This window comes from Halteromyces radiatus (assembly GCF_025201355.1).
Source record: "Halteromyces radiatus strain CBS 162.75 chromosome Unknown BX664scaffold_11, whole genome shotgun sequence".
Lineage (NCBI taxonomy): Eukaryota > Fungi > Mucoromycota > Mucoromycetes > Mucorales > Cunninghamellaceae > Halteromyces > Halteromyces radiatus.
The window spans coordinates 225,928-243,987 of NW_026251697.1; the positions used below are offsets into that span (position 1 = coordinate 225,928).

General features: G+C 34.4%; 7 protein-coding genes across 7 annotated transcripts; 4 read left to right on the forward strand and 3 right to left on the reverse strand.

The window, feature by feature from the left end:
* The first annotated feature begins 656 nt into the window (after positions 1 to 656).
* BX664DRAFT_43335 (uncharacterized protein) lies at positions 657 to 2,710 on the forward strand. The gene is made up of 8 exons (XM_051549580.1): positions 657 to 957; positions 1,040 to 1,155; positions 1,216 to 1,367; positions 1,453 to 1,587; positions 1,664 to 1,836; positions 1,891 to 2,112; positions 2,223 to 2,627; positions 2,685 to 2,710. Exons 1-7 carry the CDS (start codon positions 714 to 716, stop codon positions 2,441 to 2,443), a joined length of 1,263 nt encoding a protein of 420 aa, XP_051396007.1. The 5' UTR covers positions 657 to 713; the 3' UTR covers positions 2,444 to 2,627; positions 2,685 to 2,710.
* A 1,256-nt stretch (positions 2,711 to 3,966) lies between these two features.
* Positions 3,967 to 6,452, forward strand: BX664DRAFT_343423 (uncharacterized protein). Its single transcript, XM_051547306.1, has 10 exons — positions 3,967 to 4,278; positions 4,372 to 4,487; positions 4,549 to 4,700; positions 4,799 to 4,936; positions 5,036 to 5,208; positions 5,273 to 5,494; positions 5,602 to 5,789; positions 5,867 to 6,006; positions 6,066 to 6,223; positions 6,297 to 6,452. The coding sequence occupies exons 1-9, from the start codon at positions 4,038 to 4,040 to the stop codon at positions 6,130 to 6,132; spliced, it is 1,437 nt and encodes a 478-aa protein (XP_051396008.1). The 5' UTR covers positions 3,967 to 4,037; the 3' UTR covers positions 6,133 to 6,223; positions 6,297 to 6,452.
* Positions 6,453 to 7,354: 902 nt separating this feature from the next.
* On the forward strand, positions 7,355 to 8,014 carry BX664DRAFT_287281 (Tim10/DDP family zinc finger-domain-containing protein). The gene is made up of 3 exons (XM_051541734.1): positions 7,355 to 7,464; positions 7,531 to 7,605; positions 7,677 to 8,014. Exons 1-3 carry the CDS (start codon positions 7,426 to 7,428, stop codon positions 7,851 to 7,853), a joined length of 291 nt encoding a protein of 96 aa, XP_051396009.1. The 5' UTR covers positions 7,355 to 7,425; the 3' UTR covers positions 7,854 to 8,014.
* A 16-nt stretch (positions 8,015 to 8,030) lies between these two features.
* On the reverse strand, positions 8,031 to 9,723 carry BX664DRAFT_389360 (uncharacterized protein). The gene is made up of 8 exons (XM_051549532.1): positions 9,566 to 9,723; positions 9,325 to 9,498; positions 9,105 to 9,226; positions 8,945 to 9,041; positions 8,768 to 8,863; positions 8,556 to 8,701; positions 8,322 to 8,499; positions 8,031 to 8,268 (listed from the first exon to the last, which is right to left on the reverse strand). The coding sequence occupies exons 1-8, from the start codon at positions 9,686 to 9,688 to the stop codon at positions 8,116 to 8,118; spliced, it is 1,089 nt and encodes a 362-aa protein (XP_051396010.1). The 5' UTR covers positions 9,689 to 9,723; the 3' UTR covers positions 8,031 to 8,115.
* A 142-nt stretch (positions 9,724 to 9,865) lies between these two features.
* Positions 9,866 to 10,744, reverse strand: BX664DRAFT_343435 (uncharacterized protein; the record flags this gene model as incomplete). The annotated part of the gene is made up of 2 exons (XM_051547307.1): positions 10,533 to 10,744; positions 9,866 to 10,472 (listed from the first exon to the last, which is right to left on the reverse strand). Coding segments are annotated over exons 1-2 (248 nt in total), but the record flags the coding sequence as incomplete, so codon positions are not given.
* Positions 10,745 to 11,229: 485 nt separating this feature from the next.
* On the forward strand, positions 11,230 to 11,781 carry BX664DRAFT_362552 (uncharacterized protein). The gene is made up of 2 exons (XM_051548321.1): positions 11,230 to 11,354; positions 11,420 to 11,781. The coding sequence occupies exons 1-2, from the start codon at positions 11,282 to 11,284 to the stop codon at positions 11,638 to 11,640; spliced, it is 294 nt and encodes a 97-aa protein (XP_051396012.1). The 5' UTR covers positions 11,230 to 11,281; the 3' UTR covers positions 11,641 to 11,781.
* On the reverse strand, positions 11,740 to 17,971 carry BX664DRAFT_303949 (P-loop containing nucleoside triphosphate hydrolase protein). Its single transcript, XM_051542503.1, has 15 exons — positions 17,740 to 17,971; positions 17,333 to 17,654; positions 16,165 to 16,921; positions 15,972 to 16,104; positions 15,884 to 15,904; positions 14,823 to 15,776; positions 14,564 to 14,680; positions 14,313 to 14,504; positions 14,146 to 14,250; positions 14,006 to 14,066; positions 13,024 to 13,936; positions 12,807 to 12,955; positions 12,335 to 12,741; positions 11,953 to 12,258; positions 11,740 to 11,896 (listed from the first exon to the last, which is right to left on the reverse strand). The coding sequence occupies exons 1-15, from the start codon at positions 17,906 to 17,908 to the stop codon at positions 11,838 to 11,840; spliced, it is 4,665 nt and encodes a 1,554-aa protein (XP_051396013.1). The 5' UTR covers positions 17,909 to 17,971; the 3' UTR covers positions 11,740 to 11,837.
* Positions 17,972 to 18,060: the final 89 nt, after the last annotated feature.

Consider the following 18,060-nt stretch of genomic DNA (forward strand, 5'->3'; position numbering starts at 1 on the left):
CATCTGTATAAATCATTCGAGACACTAACAGCAAAAGAAATGAATCGAAGAGGCCGCTAGAACTAACATACGTATCGACGTACCTGAAATCTAACATAAAACTCCCCATTCCGGTTCAACAAAATTATCGCACAAATGCCTTTTTTTTTTTTTTTTTTGTTCCGTATCTCTGCCGTATAGGTCTATTATCCTGAATTTTTCTCCATCGAGTTGGTGATGATTTACCAGATGTGACACTTGAAGAAATGGAAGATGGAGTGATCAACAATTTCATATGACGTAAGAAAAGGTAAAGGGATCTGAAGACATCTTCTCCGATTTTGCTGTGATCCATTTTCCTGAGTTTTTTGATTTAGTCCTCATAAAAAGTAACCTCTTTTTTATTCACACATCAAAAAAATTTTTTGTTAGGGATTACCAATGATGAATTTTTTTATTATTATTATGAAAAGATAGATCATGTTTACATATTTTCGATTACATCGTTATAGAAAAGACAACATTGTCATAATAATCGAAACCAGAATAAGTGGACATCTGCACAAATGTGCAAATGCTTGCGGAGATTTACAACGCGTGGCTGCGGAAATTGTAGTAAAAAAAAAAATTACTTCAATCTATTTAAGGTTTTCTTTCCCTCTTTTTTTTTATACAATGTTCTTTAATTTTGGTTTACCTCACAATTTTTTTTATTACCACTCTATATTGATATCATGACGTACAATGGCAAGTTTTCTGAACCAGCTCCAGTTCCTCCTACTTATGACTTCTTTCCCAATCTAAATGGTGTGGTCACTGTTGAAAACTGTTACTACTACCTCGCTTTCTTGGAACGTTTTTGGACTTTTATGGATACGATGTCCCTTCAGGAACAACGACATTATCTTGCTCGTGCTGAGGTACGATATGAAAAATGGATCCACAATCATTTTAGTCCCATGTTGGTACCTCCTCTAGGTAATACATTCAAGAAAACGAAAAAAAAATCATATATATATCTATATATGTATTTCTTATTCACCTATGCTTTCCTTTCTAGATATTGCATTTATGTGGCACGTGCATAAACTTTCTCCTTTCCGTTGTTACGAAGATCTTGTCTTACGCTTACCTTGTAAAAAGCTCTTCGATGATCCACTTCCTCTATATGATCTCGTAAGTACTAAGTAAAGTGACGCTAAACCTAGCCACTGATACAATTTTTATTCATATTAGTTCAAAAATGAAGATCTGACTCCTAACGACCTGAAAAGATGGAAACAAACTTTTGGTGATGATGAACCTTATTGTTTGACCAGCCAAAATATGTACTCGGGAACATACCAACGTCCATGCTACCGTTGTCAACAAATGATCGAATTACCATGGTAATGTAGTACTAGGGGAATTGGGTAATCAGAATAAAAAAGAATGATTACTGATGTTTCTTTTATATACAACTTATCATCATAGGCCCAATTATTACGATTACCGTTTTGGTGCCAATCACACTCGTTTTCCTCATAGCTGTGTTCCTGACGATGGTATTAACTTTTGGGATGTGGCAAGAATGAAGATAGAATCTGATTTAACTAACGGTTTAGTCGCGTAAGTCCTATCAATTATACATTAATCAAATCACCCATTATGTGAATTCTCAAGTTGATTTTTTATGACATATTAGAGGAACGCTATTAAACCCGGATGGTACTGAAAAAGTGACTCCCAACAAAATGGTGGCCAAGGTCAAACCCATTCAAGTCATTGTTCCTCAAAATGAAATGGATCGCGCATATGAACGACAGATTCAAGAACAGCTCAGATTCCTTGGGTCCGATTACGAATATGATGCCAATGGTAAAAATAAACTCCAAATCATACATAAGAGGACTTATCTTTTTTTTTTGTTAGAACTATTATATGCCATTCGAACATCTTATCAAGGTAATCCATCTCCATTCTCTATTGATTTGATTCAAGCAGTGGCTAGGCAACGCAAATTCTACTTTGATATTATGTCCATTCATTGGCAACGCCCTATTAGCTACATAGCTGCTGTCCGACGGTATCATGATCATCTGGCTTTAATTAAAAAGCACCCTAATGTCAAGGCTATTCCAACGCTTGAGATCGGTAATATGCAAATAACAAAGAAAGATACCGTCGAAGGATGATGCAACGTTAGAAATAGTACTAATGTGAATCTATTTTTTTTTTCCTTTGATGGATGATTGCTTTATTAGACGTGGCTTTCCATACACATATGATGCATAGTCGAACCTATCGTAATTTTACGCTCACACAATTGGAAAAGGTGATTAATCATGATGACGACATTCCTGAATCAAGCATCAAGGAACATCTTAGGGAATGGCAAACCGTGTGGAGTAATCAAAACCTGCGACATCCTTCCATTGAACATCGATACAGATTTACTGTAAGTTTATTCCTATATATCAAATAATTAACCGAAAAGAGAAAATACTAATTTTCTTCTCTTCTCTCAAGGAAACACGCGCAACTGACGAACTGGTTGAAGGGACCTTGAAGGTGACTCCAGCTGTATTTCCGACAGAATATCAACCTGGTATGGTCCGAATCCATCAAGGAAGAGAAGCAAGAAAATTATATACAACCTTAAATGAAGAGTAAGTACCAAAAAAAAAAAGTCATAAAAAAAATGATCTAATCCCATTATCTTATAGACTGGTTCGTTCTAATAATACAAAGGCGGCGATGGTCAGTATACACAGTAAAGGTAAGGAAAAATAATCATGTTAAAAAGTGCATTATATCTCAATAGCAACCATCTTTCTCTTTCATCCAGATGTAAGTTACAGCTTCTCTATGTTTGATGATCAGGTAAGTGCAAACGAACAGTTACAGTGATTAACGACACTAATTATCTACCACTTTTTTTTTTCTTGTGTTCTATCTAGTTGGATATGAAGAATCTTCAGGAGTTTGTAGCAGAAGGCATGAAAAACAATCCTTATGGCTATATTGGGTAAGATTTGTTACCATCCATATGATTTTTACTATATACTTTGATACTGATCTTTCATGCTTTTTTGTTATTATTATTGTTATTTTATTTACGATGATACGATGATGATAGATCTGTGAATTATATCAGTGGAGGTGAGAGTGTGCTTCTTGCCAAGGGGAAAAGTAAAGCTTCAACGATTGTGACAACGAATGGATCCAATGACAAAGGGAAATGGCTTTCTATTGGAAAAGATCATCAATCATCAGGTACATCATCATCCTTCACTGGCACAAATGGATTCAAGCTTAGCAAATCTTCCGTATCTGCCCATTCTTCTTCGACAAGCACAAATCCTGATCCTCCAACCTATAATGCAACTCATCGAGGTCAGTACCCACCGGCTTATCAATCAATCGATGATCTCTACATCAGATATTACGTTTTTTTATATGCATCTGGTGGTCCTCCTAAAGCGCAAGCCGGTCCCTTAGCTGCCTTTGTCGGCAGTTTCTGATCTCTTATTATTATTTTGCATGTCTTTTCTAGTTAGTTTATCTCTACATGTATACTTGTATCTTTTATCTAGTATTATGATGTATTATAATAAAACCCTTTTTTAGACGTGCTATTACCATATTTTTTTTTTTTTACGCATTTATGGTCAACTCAAATTGTTTGGTGATTAGAAAACACGCTATCCATCATCATCTTTATCATATTCACAATCGAGTCATCTGCATCTTAAAAAAGCGTTCATCCATCGTTCTAATCACAAAGGTAATATTTCGTTTTGAGGAAATTAACCTGTGGTCAATGTAATGTTCCAAAGTCCGTTTTTGTCTTCTTGTGGGACATGCAGTAAATATGGTAAGCATTTCCCACTTGCAACTAATGACAGCGGAGATTTACAATGCGTGGCTACGGATGCTGTGAAAAAAAAAAAAAAAAGAAATACTTGATGTATTTTAAAGTTTTCTTTCTCTTTCATTTTTTTTTTTTTTTTTTTTGTTAATATGATCATTTAATTTGGTTTATCTCACAATATTCACTATCACTCTTTATTGATACCATGACATATGGCAAGTTCTCCGCTCCTCCTCCTGTCGCTCCTAATCCAACTCATTTCCCTAAACTCAATGGCGTGGTTACTGTTGAAAACTGTTACTATTATCTCTCCTTTTTGGAACGTTTTTGGACTTTTATGGATACAATGACCCTTCAGGAACAACGACATTATCTTGCTCGTGCTGAAGTACGATATGAAAAATGGATCCACAATCATTTTAGTCCCATGTTGGTACCTCCTCTAGGTAATACATTCAAGAAAAAGAAAAAAAATCATATATATATATATATATATATATATATATGTATTTCTTATTCACCTATGTTTTCCTTTCTAGATATTGCATTTATGTGGCATGTGCATAAACTTTCTCCTTTCCGCTGTTACGAAGATCTTGTCTTACGCTTACCTTGTAAAAAACTCTTTGATGATCCACTCCCTTTGTATGACCTCGTAAAGTACCAAATAAAGTAACGCTAAATCTCGCCACTGATACAATTTTTATTCATAATAGTTCAAAAATGAAGATCTAACTCCTAACGACCTGAAAAGATGGAAACAAACTTTTGGCGAAGATGAACCTTATCATTTGACCAACCAAAACATGTACTCGGGAACATTTCAACGTCCATGCTACCGTTGTCGACAAGTGATCGAATTACCATGGTAACGTAGTATTGGCTATCCAAAACTAAAGAAAAAAGAAAAAAAACATAGATTTTGCCATTACTGATGTTTCTTTTGTATACAACTTATCATCATAGGTCCAATTATTACGATTACCGATTTGGTGCAAACCATACTCGTTTTCCTCATGATTGTGCGCCTGTAGATGGTATCAACTTTTGGGATGTAGCAAGAATGAAGTTAGAATCTGATTTGATGAATGGTCCAGTAGTCGCGTAAGTGCTATCGATTATACAGTAATCGAATCATCCGATATGCCAAATTCTCAAATTGATTTTATATTTTATTTCATTTTATTTTTCATTACATACTAGAGGAACGCTGTTGAATCCAAATGGCAGCGTAAAAGTGACTCTCAACAAAATGATAGCCAAGATCAGACCCATTCAAGTCATTATCCCTCAAAATGAAATGGATTACGCTTATGAACGACAGATTCAAGAACAACTCAAATTCCTTGGACCCGATTACGAGTATGATGCCAATGGTAAAGATAAATGCCAAACCACACGTAAAAGGACTTACCGTTTTTTATTCTTTTTTTTTGGCAGAATTGTTGTATGCTATTCGAACTTCTTATCAAGGCAATCCCTCTCCATTCTCTAATGACCTGATTCAAGCAGTGGCTAGACAGCGCAAATTCTATTCTAATATTACGTCCATTCATTGGCAATACCCTATTAGTTACATGTCTGCTATTCGACGATACCACGATCATCTGGCTTTAATCAAAATGCATCCTAATCACAAGGCTATTCCAACAATTGAAATCGGTAATTACAAGGAAAAAAGGAATGTACTGTCGAAAGATGAAACAACGTTAGAAATAATAACTAATATGATCCTCCTTTTTTTTTTTTATCGATGATCGCTTTATTAGATGTGGCTTTCCATACACATATGATGGATAGCCTTAGATACCACAAATTTACGATCCATCGCGTGGGAAAGCTGATCAATCACGACGACGATATTCCTGAATCAAGCATCAGAAAACATCTTAGCGAATGGCAAACCTTGTGGAGTAACCTGCAGCATCGTTCCATTGAACATCGATACAAATTCACGGTAAGTTCGTTCCCATACCTTCGTTGTGTAATACCAAAACAATTCATGGAGATACTCATTTTTTTTTTCTTCTCAAGAAAACACGTGCAACTGACGAACTGGTTGAAGGGACCTTGAAGGTAACTCCATCGATATTTCCAACAACTTATCAGCCTGGCATGGTCCGCATCCGTCAAGGAAAAGAAGCAAGAAACTTATACACCACCTTAAATGAGGAGTAAGTACTGAAAAAAGAAATTCATAAAAAAGAGATGGTCTAATCCCACTATCTTATAGATTGGTCCGTTCTAATAATACAAAAGCGACAATGATCAGTATACACAGTAAAGGTAAGGAAAAATAATCAGGTTAAAAAAGTGCGTTATATCTCTATATCAAGCACCTTCCTCTTTCATCTAGATGTCAGCTGCAGCTTTTCTATGTTTGATGATCAAGTAAGTGTAGACGAACAGTTACAGTGATTGACGATATTAATCATTCACCGCTGTTTTTTTGTGCACCACCTAGTTGGATATGAAGAGTCTTCAGGAATTTGTAGCAGAAGGCATGCAAAACAATCCTTATGGCTATATTGGGTAAGACCTGTTACCATCCATATGATTTTTACTATATACTTTGACACTGATCTTTCATGCTTTTTTATTATTATTATTTATTTTATTTATGATGATATGATGATGATAGATCTGTGAATTATATCAGTGGAGGTGAGAGTGTGCTTCTTGCCAAGGGGAAAAGTAAAGCTTCAACGATTGTGACAACGAATGGATCCAATGACAAAGGGAAATGGTTTTCTATTGGAAAAGATCATCCATCATCAGGTACATCATCGTCCTTCACTGGCACAAATGGATTCAAACTTAGTAAATCTTCCGTATCTGTCCATTCTTCTTCGATAAATGCAAATCCTGATCCTCCTACTTATGATGCAACTCAACTATACTCGCCGGTTCATCCATCAGCCGATGACCTTTACATCAAATATTGTATTTTTTTATATCGCACCTGATGATCCACAAAGACATAACTTCATATCCCTATGCCGCTGGTTTCGGATTTATGATTTATTTTGATCTTTTTTGTCTTTTAATTAATGTTATGATGGTTAGTCAATCTGATGTATACCTACTGTAATAAAATCCTTCTTTAGACATGCTACTATCATGATTATTTTTTTATGCCTTATTTCAACTTAAAATTGATTTGATTAGAAAGTTCATCATGATCGTTACCATACACATATCCAACATTTTTATAGAGCCATAACATTCTCATCAAAGTCATCATCATAGAAAAATCAAATCAGTCTAGATCTCATCAGCCATCAATCTTTGCTCTTCATCATGACCATTGATTCACACACAAAATCGAATCATTGTCATTATAAAATCATCATCCTTCGCAGTCGTCGACGATCATTCTTCTCTTGACAAGTCCTTCAGATACAGTCAGATCAATGATTTTTAGGAAAGTGGCTTGTTGACTAGTGTGTGCTGTGTTTGAAAAATGGCAGGTAAAAACGGAAGGAGGGATGGGTGAGGGGTAGCAGTCGACAAAAAAAAAAGCCTTAAGGAATTTTCTTTTTTTTTTTAACGTTTTCTTTTCATTCTTTTATTACTTTTTATAACTATCGACAATGAGTGATTATTCTTCCAGCTTTGGCGCTCCTGAATTGGTAAGAACATATTTATAAAAAGGGGAAATTGAAATATGAGATTTATAATTTATTTTTGTTTTATAGAGCAACAAGAAACAAGAAGTCATGGAACAAGTCCGTGGTGAACTTGCCATGGCCAATGCTCAAGAACTCATTAATGTAAAATAAAATAAAAAAAAAAAGAAAAAGAAAACATAAATTGATTTCACTTTTTTTTTTTTATTATTTAGAAAATCAACGAAAAGTGTTATTTGAAGTGTGTGCCCAAACCTGGTCCTCGTCTTGAAAGTGGTGAACAACAATGTCTTTCTAAATGTATGGATCGTTACATGGAAGCCTGGAACGTCGTGTCTCGATCTTATGTCAATAGAATCCAACGTGAATCTCAAAACCAACAAATGATGTAAAAACATAAAACATACATTTCTTATTTAGACCTCTTAGTCCCGCAAATCCCATTCACCTTTTTTGTTTATATGATCGTCTTATTTTTTTTTTACACATACACCTCACTCTCTTACATCAATTAAAAAAATAAAGGATATATTTTATATTTGATAGACTTTCATACAACATTGTTCTTTTTTTTTTTTGGAAGATTAGTTTTCACAGTTTATTTTTTTTTTTTTTTGGGAAATACAATGGGGGGGGTATCTAAAACTAAGTGTTCTATTCTATGGATGCTTCTTGAGATACCGTCCGGAATAAAGATGCCACACCTCGGATTTTAAGATAACCAAGACAAAAAGATTGAATTTCGATCATATAATCAGTAATAGGGAGAATATGTCGTTCCAATAAGGATTGTAAAAATTTCGCTACCTATACAAAAAAAAAAAAATTAAAAAAGTGATATCTTTTGTGTCTTCACTTACCATGCGTACTTGTCTTTCCTGCCATGATCCTTCCAATAATTCACATGTTTGAATAGCACTTGATATATAGGCATGTAGAAAATCATCGGGTAAACGTTGTTGATGTGTTGTCAAGACATGATGGATCACTTCCAATGAATTGCATGTCACTTTAGGCATGGCCAAGAAATGAAGATACCTACATAAAAAGAATTTATCAATTGGATGCGATCAGTATATAAAAAAAAAGTTTACGCTTCAGCCATAGATCTAGTCAGAATCATGGGTACAAGATCCGCCGCCAAAAAATGATTCAATTCTATCAATTTTGGAAGTTGTCTGGGTGCAAGAGGTAAGAGATTCACAACGTAAGGATGAAGTTTCGAGCCTTGAATAAGCACCTAATCAAAGAGAAAGAAAAAGACAGAAATCAGACACCTACCTTTTTCAATCAAGATATGATCTACCTCATTTTCAGGAATCGTCAATGTCCTTGTTGTTGCTTGGAAAAGTAAATCAGATAAAAATGAGATGATAGAAGGATCAAGTTTGTCATTTTGGATCTATAATTTAAAAAAAAAAAAAAAAAAATACGTATATACAGTTGATTATTCTAAATCGATCATGATATTTTCAGTTTTTACCTTGGTCAACATATCAGAAAGAAGTCTATCTCGATCATCATATTGTGTCCACTTATTACCAGTAAGTTCAGTATTTGATGTATCCATCTGATCATCACTAAGCGAAAAAAAAAAATTGAGTCTGTTTGTATAATCCATATATTCTATTTGTTGTACATACTTTTCATCCAACAAACGAGCCACAGCGCGTTTCAATTCATTCAGTACCGACGTCGTAGGAGGATGCATTGGTATATAAATATCAGGTTCATGAAACACATCAGTTGGGGTTAGAGGCTCTACCTATATTAAAAAGAGTAAATATACTGTGATCTTCCATTTTTTGTTATTTTATTTTATTTACTTTATTTTATTTTTATTTTTATTTTTATTTTTTTTACCGTATCGATCCATCCTTCCAAGATGGCATGAACAAAGTGTTGTTCCATCCAATCACCACGTCCTTGGTCCATGATAAATTCCAAAAAGAAGGTTAAGAAAGGATTTTGTGTCAAAGGCTTATGAGCATAATAAGCATATAAAATATAAAGAATCACCAATCGTTCAGTGACCACCTAAAAAAAAAAAAAATACCAACATGAGTCATATAACCCCTTTTAAATGTATTCTGATAGAACTTGCCTTGGTTTGATCAAAGTAAATAAAAAGATGGCAAGCTGAAAGGAAGGTAGGTTCATCGACATGTCTTTCCTTGTATTGTTGAAACAAAGCACCAAAACTACCTTCCTTTTGTTCGGTGAACATGAAGTACAGAAAGAAAAGGTAAAAAGGATGTAAAGAAACGCAACCAAAAAAGAAAAGAAAATTCAAGAACCGCTTTTCCCTTTTTTTTTTATCACATTATTATTTTGCATAGGTATCACATAAATCATAACTTTCAGAACACAATTCAAAAGTAATATTAAAAAAAGACAAATAAAATAGTTGAAAAAAAAAAGGTTTTATTTTCATAGAGATAAAAGGAGAGATGAAAAAAAAAAAAAATGTAAAGAGGAGGGAGGGGAAAAACTATACTAAAATCCATTGGCGATGGAAAAAAAAAGGGTATGCAAATATGATTTTTTTTTTGATATATATAAGATAATGAAAGATAAAATGAATGATTTTTTGTTTGTTTGTGATATGAATATTTACAATCCTTCCACATTTTTGTTCTAACGCCAAGGAAGGAGGGGGATAAAAAAAAAAATGAAAAGCTAGACTAAAATGAAAGAAAGATAAAAAAAGAAGGGAACTAGACCATGGAAGGTTTAGGAGAAAACAAAGCAGTGGCAGTGGTAAATGAACTTGCTATCATAGGTTGACATCGTTTCACCATAACATGACGCCTATTACGAGGTCGAGTATACAATAATTCCCAAGGATAAGAAGATGAAGGGGTAGTAGGTTTTTTGTTACGACAAATTGAATTAATCTTTGCCTTTACAACTGGTTTCAAAGGAGTGGTTTGATCATTGTTCTGTTCACAAATAGAGTTGGATTGATCTTTGCCTTTACAAGTCTCTGAACAATATAAGGATGATTCAGTCTATTTTCAAAAAAAAAAAGTTAGATCTTATATAATATATATATATCCAAGTAAACTTACCAAGATGTCATCAATACGGTTGTCACAAATGATACACCAAGACAGATCCATTATAAAGAAACAAAGTAATAATAAAAAAAGAAAGGAAAGGGAGCAAAAAAAAAAAGCACAAAGAAAATAAAAAAGAAAAAACGTTTTGAAAATATTTTTATATCTATCTGTCGCGAGGTGATTCAAAATGAGGCGGAGTCACTAAGCGAGGCACAATTGGGGGGGAACAAGTGATTTTCCTTTTGATGTAGAAAGCCGAAGAAAGATCCAGAAATACAAACAAAGAAATGACACTTTTTTTTTTTGTTTGACAATATATTGTTTTAATATTTCTTTTTATTTACTTTTTTATTATTACTTTCTTTAATATGATCATCATTTTTTTCTCTCTTCTTTTTTTTTCTTCTTTTTTTTTTAAAAAAAAATAATCAGCATTAGTCACCCTTCCGCAGTAACGATAAAAAGAGAGAGAGATCAAGATTAAAAAGAAGGTACTCCCAATCCGAAAGCCTAATTGCGGAACCTCAGTCAAAAAAAAAAAAAAAAAAAAAAAAAAGAACATCCCTCCTTCTCCAGTTTCCTTTTTTAGTTTTCTATCAAAATAACCATTTCACCCTTGATCCATAAATAGAGAGAGTAATTGGGAAAAAGTTTGAAAGCAACCATGAATGCATTTTTTTTATTTCAACATCATCTAATTTCCACTCTTTCCTTTCTTTACTTTCTCTTCTTTTTTTTTATATATTTATATTTTGGAGATGACATTAAGAAAACAAGTTCAATTTTCTGGTGATATCGAATGGATTGATGCTTTTGCCAATGAAGATTATGGTAAGACAATGATTATTGAAGAAAATACATATATATACTCAAGTTTATTTTTTTTATATTACCAGATCGAACGGCACAACAAGTGGCAAAATTATCTTATCATGATATGTACGAATTATTATTACTTAAATCTCAATGGCGACAGGAATCACAACAAATGATGGCAACACGACAGAACGATGATGATAATCATGTTGAAGAAGAAGAAGAAAAGGATCATTCATCACAGTTAGATCAAGATGATTGTACTCAAACCAATCAAGATTCATTTTATACTCTCTCATAATAAATGACTCTTTCTACTATTATTCCAACATTCATCATCTTAATAATAAAGAATCATCTATTTGATTTATTGAAAAGATCAAAAAAAAAAATCTATTCTATTCATTCAAAAAAAAAAGTATCTATTTATCTATATGTATTTATGGATCAACGGGGGGGAACAATAAGGGGGAAAAAAATAAAAGGGGAGAAGTAACATTAAATACCATCACTAGAGATCAGAGTAACCATAGCATCTACAACACCACTTGAAGAAACTAAACATAAAAAAAAGGAAATCAGGATTTAATCAGAAATACTACTATTTACTTACTGTCTTGATTAGGATCTTCAATCTTGCTTTCCAATTCTGCAGATAAAAGTCGTTTCAATTGATTCACCAACACACCAATACGAGCCCAAGCTCTAAACTTGAGCCAACCATCCCCTATTTTCAATCCTCTTCCTAAATGATCTACGTCCAATTTGCCACCAAAGAAAAGAATCGCATATGAAGGTACTTCAGTCCCATCTCGAAGGAATGTCTTGCTGGTCGTCATTCTTGAAAAATACGTCAAAAACGAAGCCCCATATTGATTAGTGTTGAAGAGTATCGATGCTGGATGAAGAAATACACGACCTACCAAAAAAAAAAAAAAAAAAAAAAAAGGTTAATCATGTTCCATTATTGATTTGTTTTGATTTTTTTTTTTTACCATCCTGTTTTGTATAAAACTTGATTTCCTTGGCTTCTTTTTCCCTTTCCACAGTACCACTAAGAACCTTATCATATTTGGTATCAGGTAATCGAATCCGGGCCAAATTAGGATTAAGACCTCCAAAGATAATGCTTTTCAATAGATTGGTATTCTCTTGATTACTATTATAATAATCATCACCACCATAACGAGTCGGGTCATAGAATCCAATTTCCTTCAAACTATCAGCATATTGTCGTCGTAAAGATTGAATTTCTGTCATGGTTGCAAATGATAGAAAGTTTTCTTCACAAAAAAGTCTAGCTTCCCGAATTCCCCTTGTCTTGATAATTTGATACCATTCATCATATGCACGCATATCTGTAAGCCAATCACTGTTTCCATAGATAAACTTTTCCCTGGCCCTTTCAAAAAAAAAAAGTTAATTTCTGTTATCACCTTGAATACAAATAAAAAAAAAAAAACTTACTCTTTGGCTTCTTCCCGTTTTTCCATTGGAGACGTAAAAGGACTTTTCAAAGACATAGTGGCAGCAATTGTTAATATAGGATCGAGGCATTTGAAGATGGAACCAAATAGAAGCATTTTGCTGATCCTAAGATCGGCAGGAATGTTTGCCTAATTAAAAAAAAAAAAAAATGGATCAGATACCCACAGACTTGTCCTACCTTCTTTTTATATATTACCATATGTTTGCCTAAAGGTGTTAAATCCCCACGTTCTGTATCATCAATAGCATCTACTGCCCTAAGCGTTGCCAGAGCCGTGTTCAAAGCAGTAATAGAGGGAGGATCAATGGCACTACGTAAAAAGGTTTTAACATCCAAAATAGAACCATCATCACTACTAGCCATAGATTTCACTTGTAAACAAAGTTGTTCCAAAGGTGTCCGAAGCAATTCAGGTACTTGTTGCGGTCTCATTTTTCGTTCCTCCGTATCCCGAGTAAACAATTTGAAACATTTTCCAGGTCGAGTACGCCCAGCACGCCCACGTCGTTGTTTGCAAGAAGCTCTTGAAGCCCATGTTTCTACCAAATGCATCATATTGCTACCAGCATCGTATTGTGTTTCCTTCACACGACCCGAATCAATCACATATATCACCCCTTCAATTGTAATCGATGTTTCTGCTACATTGGTTGCCACCACTACCTTACGAACACCCTTTTTGACTGGTTTGAAGACGCGAGTTTGTTCTTGAGGTGATAAATTGGCATGAAGAGGTAAAATATCATAAACACTGGAGGACGGTAAAGTCGATTGAAGAGATTCCACGCATCGTTTGATTTCCATTGCACCAGGCATAAAGATCAATATTGCAGGCTCCGTACCATCATCAATTTTCAATGTTTCATTGTCCACAATGTACTTGACTGTTTGAGCTACCAAATCATAATCGATCTTGTCTTGATTTCGGTACCTTGCCAAAGAATGCACTGTTCGTTCATCATACCCTTTTTCTAAATAAGGCAGTTGCCACTGCGCCCATTGTCCTGCTGGTTTGTTCAATCCATTTTCTTCGTCATCCTTATCCTTTTTATTGGAGTATGGCATTTTCGATACATATGTCGTCATTGCAAGGATATCTTCAAGATAACTAATATATAAAATAAATCTCTGTCAGTGATAACCTTTTTTTTGATCAACTAAATTATAAGAAACTTACTTGTCTTCAACAGGGTGAGTAAATCCTGGGATTTCAACAGTAGGAGCTCCACCAAAGTAACCTACAAAGAGAAGAAATATGAATACAAAAATCCTAACATTCACCTTTTTTATTATTATTATTATTATTATTATTGTTACCTGAGAATAATTCTTGATTGATAGTAGCACTCATTAATACGATTTTGATATCTTTTCGTTTTTGAATAAGTTGTCGCAAGATGATCAATAAAAAGTCGCTATCAACTTTTTTTTAAAAAAAAAAAAGTGAGTGATCTTATGTATCTTCTCTGAAGCTTTCTTCTTACCAGATCTTTCATGTACTTCATCAATCATGACATGGCTGATTCCTTTCAAAGTAGGATCACTATGAATTCTACGAAGTAATACACCAGTGGTGACAAATTGTAATCTTGTAGTGGCAGATACCTTTGTTTCACCACGAATAGCATAACCCACAGTTTGACCAATAGCTTCACACCGTTCGGCAGCAACACGCTCTATATTTATAGAATTAGGTTAATCAAAATACTTTTTATTTTGTTTTATTTTATTTTACCAGCAACACCAATAGCAGAGATTTTTCGAGGCTGAGTACAGATGATACTACAAGTTGATCCTTGATTTTTCATAATTGCTTCATCCAATAAAAACTGAGGCACTTGGGTTGTTTTTCCTATCAAAATACACAAGAAAGAGATCCTTTATATCAGTAAACATGACAACCAAAAAAAAAAAAAAAAAAAAAAAAAAAAAAAACATTTGTCATAACCCTCTCATAAATATATATCTATATATATATAATTTTCTGTTCTTACCGCAACCTGTTTCTCCAGATACAATGGTGACTTGATGCTTTTGAACAGCTTGGATAACCTTTGTTTTGAATGCATCAGCAGGTAATTTGGAACGAACAGTAGCAAAAGGTTGATAGGCATCGCTTGCATGCATAGACTCCAGTTCAGATTTAAGTGTGGCAGAAAGTTGCTGATCTTGGCAAAGAGGTGCTTGTTGTTGATATCGTTGTCCAATCTTTTTGTTTCTTCGTTGTACCTTCTTGGGAGCCAAAGGCGTTGTCATAAGACCATCCGTGATCTTGCGTAACTTGGGTGGGTTTGCAATCAGATTGTCAGCTTGTTCTTGTAACCATTCAGCACACATATAAATCATAGGCATTCCCATATTACGTTCGCCTTCCTCTACTAGTCCTTGAATCATCGAGAGTTTGAGATATGACGGTAAACCATCACAATGGATCATAAAAACAGGAAGGGCATGTGGGTATGTAGAATGAGTCGGAATCATGATATCCAAAATCAATGGCTGACGAGGTGGGAGAGCCGTCTTGGTTTGTTTCTTTTTGTTGACGATCGTAGTTGTTGTCTTCGTAGTCGTATCTACCTGTACCATATATTGTATCTTATAGTGCTGACGTTGATCCTGATCAATTTCTCTTTGAAATCGTGATTCATATATGGATTCCAAAGCAATAATTTCTTCTTCTCGTGCATCCTTTAATTCTTGATCGTCCATGGTGGTAGCTTCCATTTCAGGCATGTCAGTATCCGCGTGGACGAGTCGCCATTGTAATAATTCCAATGCTTTGCTGTCATCATCGCCCATTTGTTGCATTGCTTCTTCACAGATCGATGCTGGATATCCAATAGAATTCATTCGTTTGAGAAGCCAATCACGTCCAAGAGATTGGGTTGTATGAGAAATGGTAGTCATTTTTGGATTATAACTTCCATGTAAAAAGTGACCAGGTAAATCTGAATAAAAGTGAAAATAAGGAAAGAAAGAAAAAAAACACGTTAGATATCTTCTTTTTCTTTTTGATTTTTTTTATTCTTTTTTTTTTTTTTTTTTTTGTTATTACCATCTTCTGGTACGTGCAAACCTAGACAAAGTAAGGATCAACATCAATAAATCAGTTTCAAATGAATCTTTGTTTCTATAACACTTACATAACCAATCCAAGGCAGAGGCTGTATCAGAGCAATAATCCAAAGCTTCGTTGACATGAGAAGGACGAAACCCCATTTTGATCAAACCATCCATGATTTCTTGTTTTTCATCAGGTTTCAGCTTCTTCGTAGACTATCAAGAAAATAAGCAAATTTAGATTATTCTTTATTTTGTACTTTCTTCTTAACTTACTGGTTGATAAACTAGATCAGATTGCTTGACAATGGATTCAATCATAATTCTATTTTCAGAGGTCATATGAACAGTAGGTAGACTTGCCCAAAACTTTTGCATTTTTTCATCCATATCTTGATCCAAAGCAGCCGATGCTGACCGACTGGTAGTTGAAGAGAATTGTTCTTGTTGTTGAATGAGAGGCATAGGAATGGCTGCATTGGCATGTTCTTTTGTTGGTAATTGACGTTTGGATCTGGCGATAGGTGTAGGTGGTTGAGCATTGAATGGATCAGGTGAATACTGCCAGGCATTAGCACTTGTCTTTAAAGATTCAAACTGACGCCACAGATCACGATGTTGAGGAGGTAGGACATGGTGCATATTCATATGTGAATTGACTCGATGTAACGCAAAAGTTGCCGCAGCATGACGAGCTTCGACAGCCGTAGGAAAGTAAATATCAGGAGGTGACAGGAGGACGGTCTGGATTTGTGCTGTTTTCTTGTTACGTTTTCCTAATCGAACAGTGGCTACAAAACCTTGTTTCTTGCGATCCATATCAATAACTGCCTTTTCCCAGTCGTGCTTTTGACAATGTTCGTGCAATAATGTAATAGGAGTTTTGCCTGTCCAGTCACCAAAGATTGATTTCTTGTTGTCATTAGCACCATCTTTGACTGGATCACTTGGTTTTCCACGTTGTTGTTTGTTGTTACCGTTAGGTGGTGGCGGTGTTGAAGTTTTGGACTTTGACTTTTTACTTGACATGATACTATTGAAAGCAAAATGTCAAGAAAAGATAAGGATCTAGTAGAGGAAAGAAAAGGGGACAAAAAAAAAAAAAAAAAAAGCCCAAAAGAGCCAAAATCACAGTTTTCAATTCAACTGCCGCGTAGTTTGCCTTTGTGTGTATACACTTAAAAAAAAAAAAAAAAAAAAGTACAATGTTTATTGATACGCCAATATAATATTTGTATGAAAAAAGTCTAAAGAATATGAAAGGGGTGGGATTTAAGGGAAAAAAAGATATACAGGGAAGAAGAAGAATAAAAGTAATAGGTTATAAAGACAAAGATTGAAGGTGAGAGGTAAAAGAAAAAAAAAAAGGGTGTGTCTATTCTATTACATACATATAACTAAACAAAGTACAAGTAACACTCAGAGATTGATAATCTATGAGAACCAAGAAGAGAACCATGATTGATTGTCATCACCTTGTTCAAAAGCATTTGATGCTGTTACTTGTTCCTTTTCTTCAGTTTCTTGTTGTTCATTGACTTGGGATTCTTCTTGTTTTTCACCTTGCTTTGCTTCTACTTCCTCGTCATCGTCGTCGTCGTCAATTTCGTCTCCATAAATATCAGGATGTTCACGGAAACAGTCTTGCATATTCTTGAACTTTTCTATACAGTCAACGCCTTTAGGTTCAGCTTCAGAATATACAAAGCAACTGAATGCAGCTTTGAATTGTTCACCACAGGGACCTTGAGCCATACCACCAAGACCTTTTAAGAAAGAAAAAAAAAAGAATCCATTAGTTTATCCATGTTCTTTTAATTCAAGTGTTTTTTCTAAACAATGTATACTTACAAGGACAATCCCAGTTGATTTCGCCAGTTTCAGGATCATAAGCAGCAGATTGATCCTTTTCTTCACTTTCTTTTTGTTGAGGAGTGATCACTTCTTCTTCTTGGCTATCAATATATTCCTTATCTACAAAGACAACAGTGTCTTTACCATCCTTTTGTGCATATGCCATTTTGAAGTATAAAAAGTAAGTGTGTGGTTTGCTTATGAATCAAAACGGAAAGAAATACTTTTGCCGATGACAGGTTCGAATTTTTTTTTTATTTCTCTTTTTTTTTTCCCGTCTTTACGATTCGTGAGTGACGTGCGAATTAAAATACCGCA

Excerpts from the sequence above, each read along its gene's own strand:
- BX664DRAFT_43335 (XM_051549580.1), top strand. The coding sequence starts at position 714 with ATGACGTACAATGGCAAGTTTTCTGAACCAGCTCCAGTTCCTCCTACT. Across the intron at positions 1,156-1,215 it reads CACTTCCTCTATATGATCTC|TTCAAAAATGAAGATCTGAC; the intron begins GTAAGTACTAAG and ends TATTCATATTAG. Across the intron at positions 2,113-2,222 it reads TATTCCAACGCTTGAGATCG|ACGTGGCTTTCCATACACAT; the intron begins GTAATATGCAAA and ends TTGCTTTATTAG.
- BX664DRAFT_343423 (XM_051547306.1), top strand. The coding sequence starts at position 4,038 with ATGACATATGGCAAGTTCTCCGCTCCTCCTCCTGTCGCTCCTAATCCA. Across the intron at positions 4,279-4,371 it reads CATGTTGGTACCTCCTCTAG|ATATTGCATTTATGTGGCAT; the intron begins GTAATACATTCA and ends TTTCCTTTCTAG. Across the intron at positions 6,007-6,065 it reads TACACCACCTTAAATGAGGA|ATTGGTCCGTTCTAATAATA; the intron begins GTAAGTACTGAA and ends ACTATCTTATAG.
- BX664DRAFT_287281 (XM_051541734.1), top strand. The coding sequence starts at position 7,426 with ATGAGTGATTATTCTTCCAGCTTTGGCGCTCCTGAATTG. Across the intron at positions 7,465-7,530 it reads GCTTTGGCGCTCCTGAATTG|AGCAACAAGAAACAAGAAGT; the intron begins GTAAGAACATAT and ends TTTGTTTTATAG. Across the intron at positions 7,606-7,676 it reads ATGCTCAAGAACTCATTAAT|AAAATCAACGAAAAGTGTTA; the intron begins GTAAAATAAAAT and ends TTTATTATTTAG.
- BX664DRAFT_389360 (XM_051549532.1), bottom strand. The coding sequence starts at position 9,688 with ATGTTCACCGAACAAAAGGAAGGTAGTTTTGGTGCTTTGTTTCAACAA. Across the intron at positions 8,500-8,555 it reads ACTAGATCTATGGCTGAAGC|GTATCTTCATTTCTTGGCCA; the intron begins GTAAACTTTTTT and ends CTTTTTATGTAG. Across the intron at positions 8,269-8,321 it reads AGGAAAGACAAGTACGCATG|GTAGCGAAATTTTTACAATC; the intron begins GTAAGTGAAGAC and ends TTTTTTGTATAG.
- BX664DRAFT_362552 (XM_051548321.1), top strand. The coding sequence starts at position 11,282 with ATGACATTAAGAAAACAAGTTCAATTTTCTGGTGATATCGAATGGATT. Across the intron at positions 11,355-11,419 it reads TTTTGCCAATGAAGATTATG|ATCGAACGGCACAACAAGTG; the intron begins GTAAGACAATGA and ends TTATATTACCAG.
- BX664DRAFT_303949 (XM_051542503.1), bottom strand. The coding sequence starts at position 17,908 with ATGGCATATGCACAAAAGGATGGTAAAGACACTGTTGTCTTTGTAGAT. Across the intron at positions 15,905-15,971 it reads CTCTGCCTTGGATTGGTTAT|GTTTGCACGTACCAGAAGAT; the intron begins GTAAGTGTTATA and ends TACTTTGTCTAG. Across the intron at positions 14,505-14,563 it reads CTCTGCTATTGGTGTTGCTG|AGCGTGTTGCTGCCGAACGG; the intron begins GTAAAATAAAAT and ends CTATAAATATAG.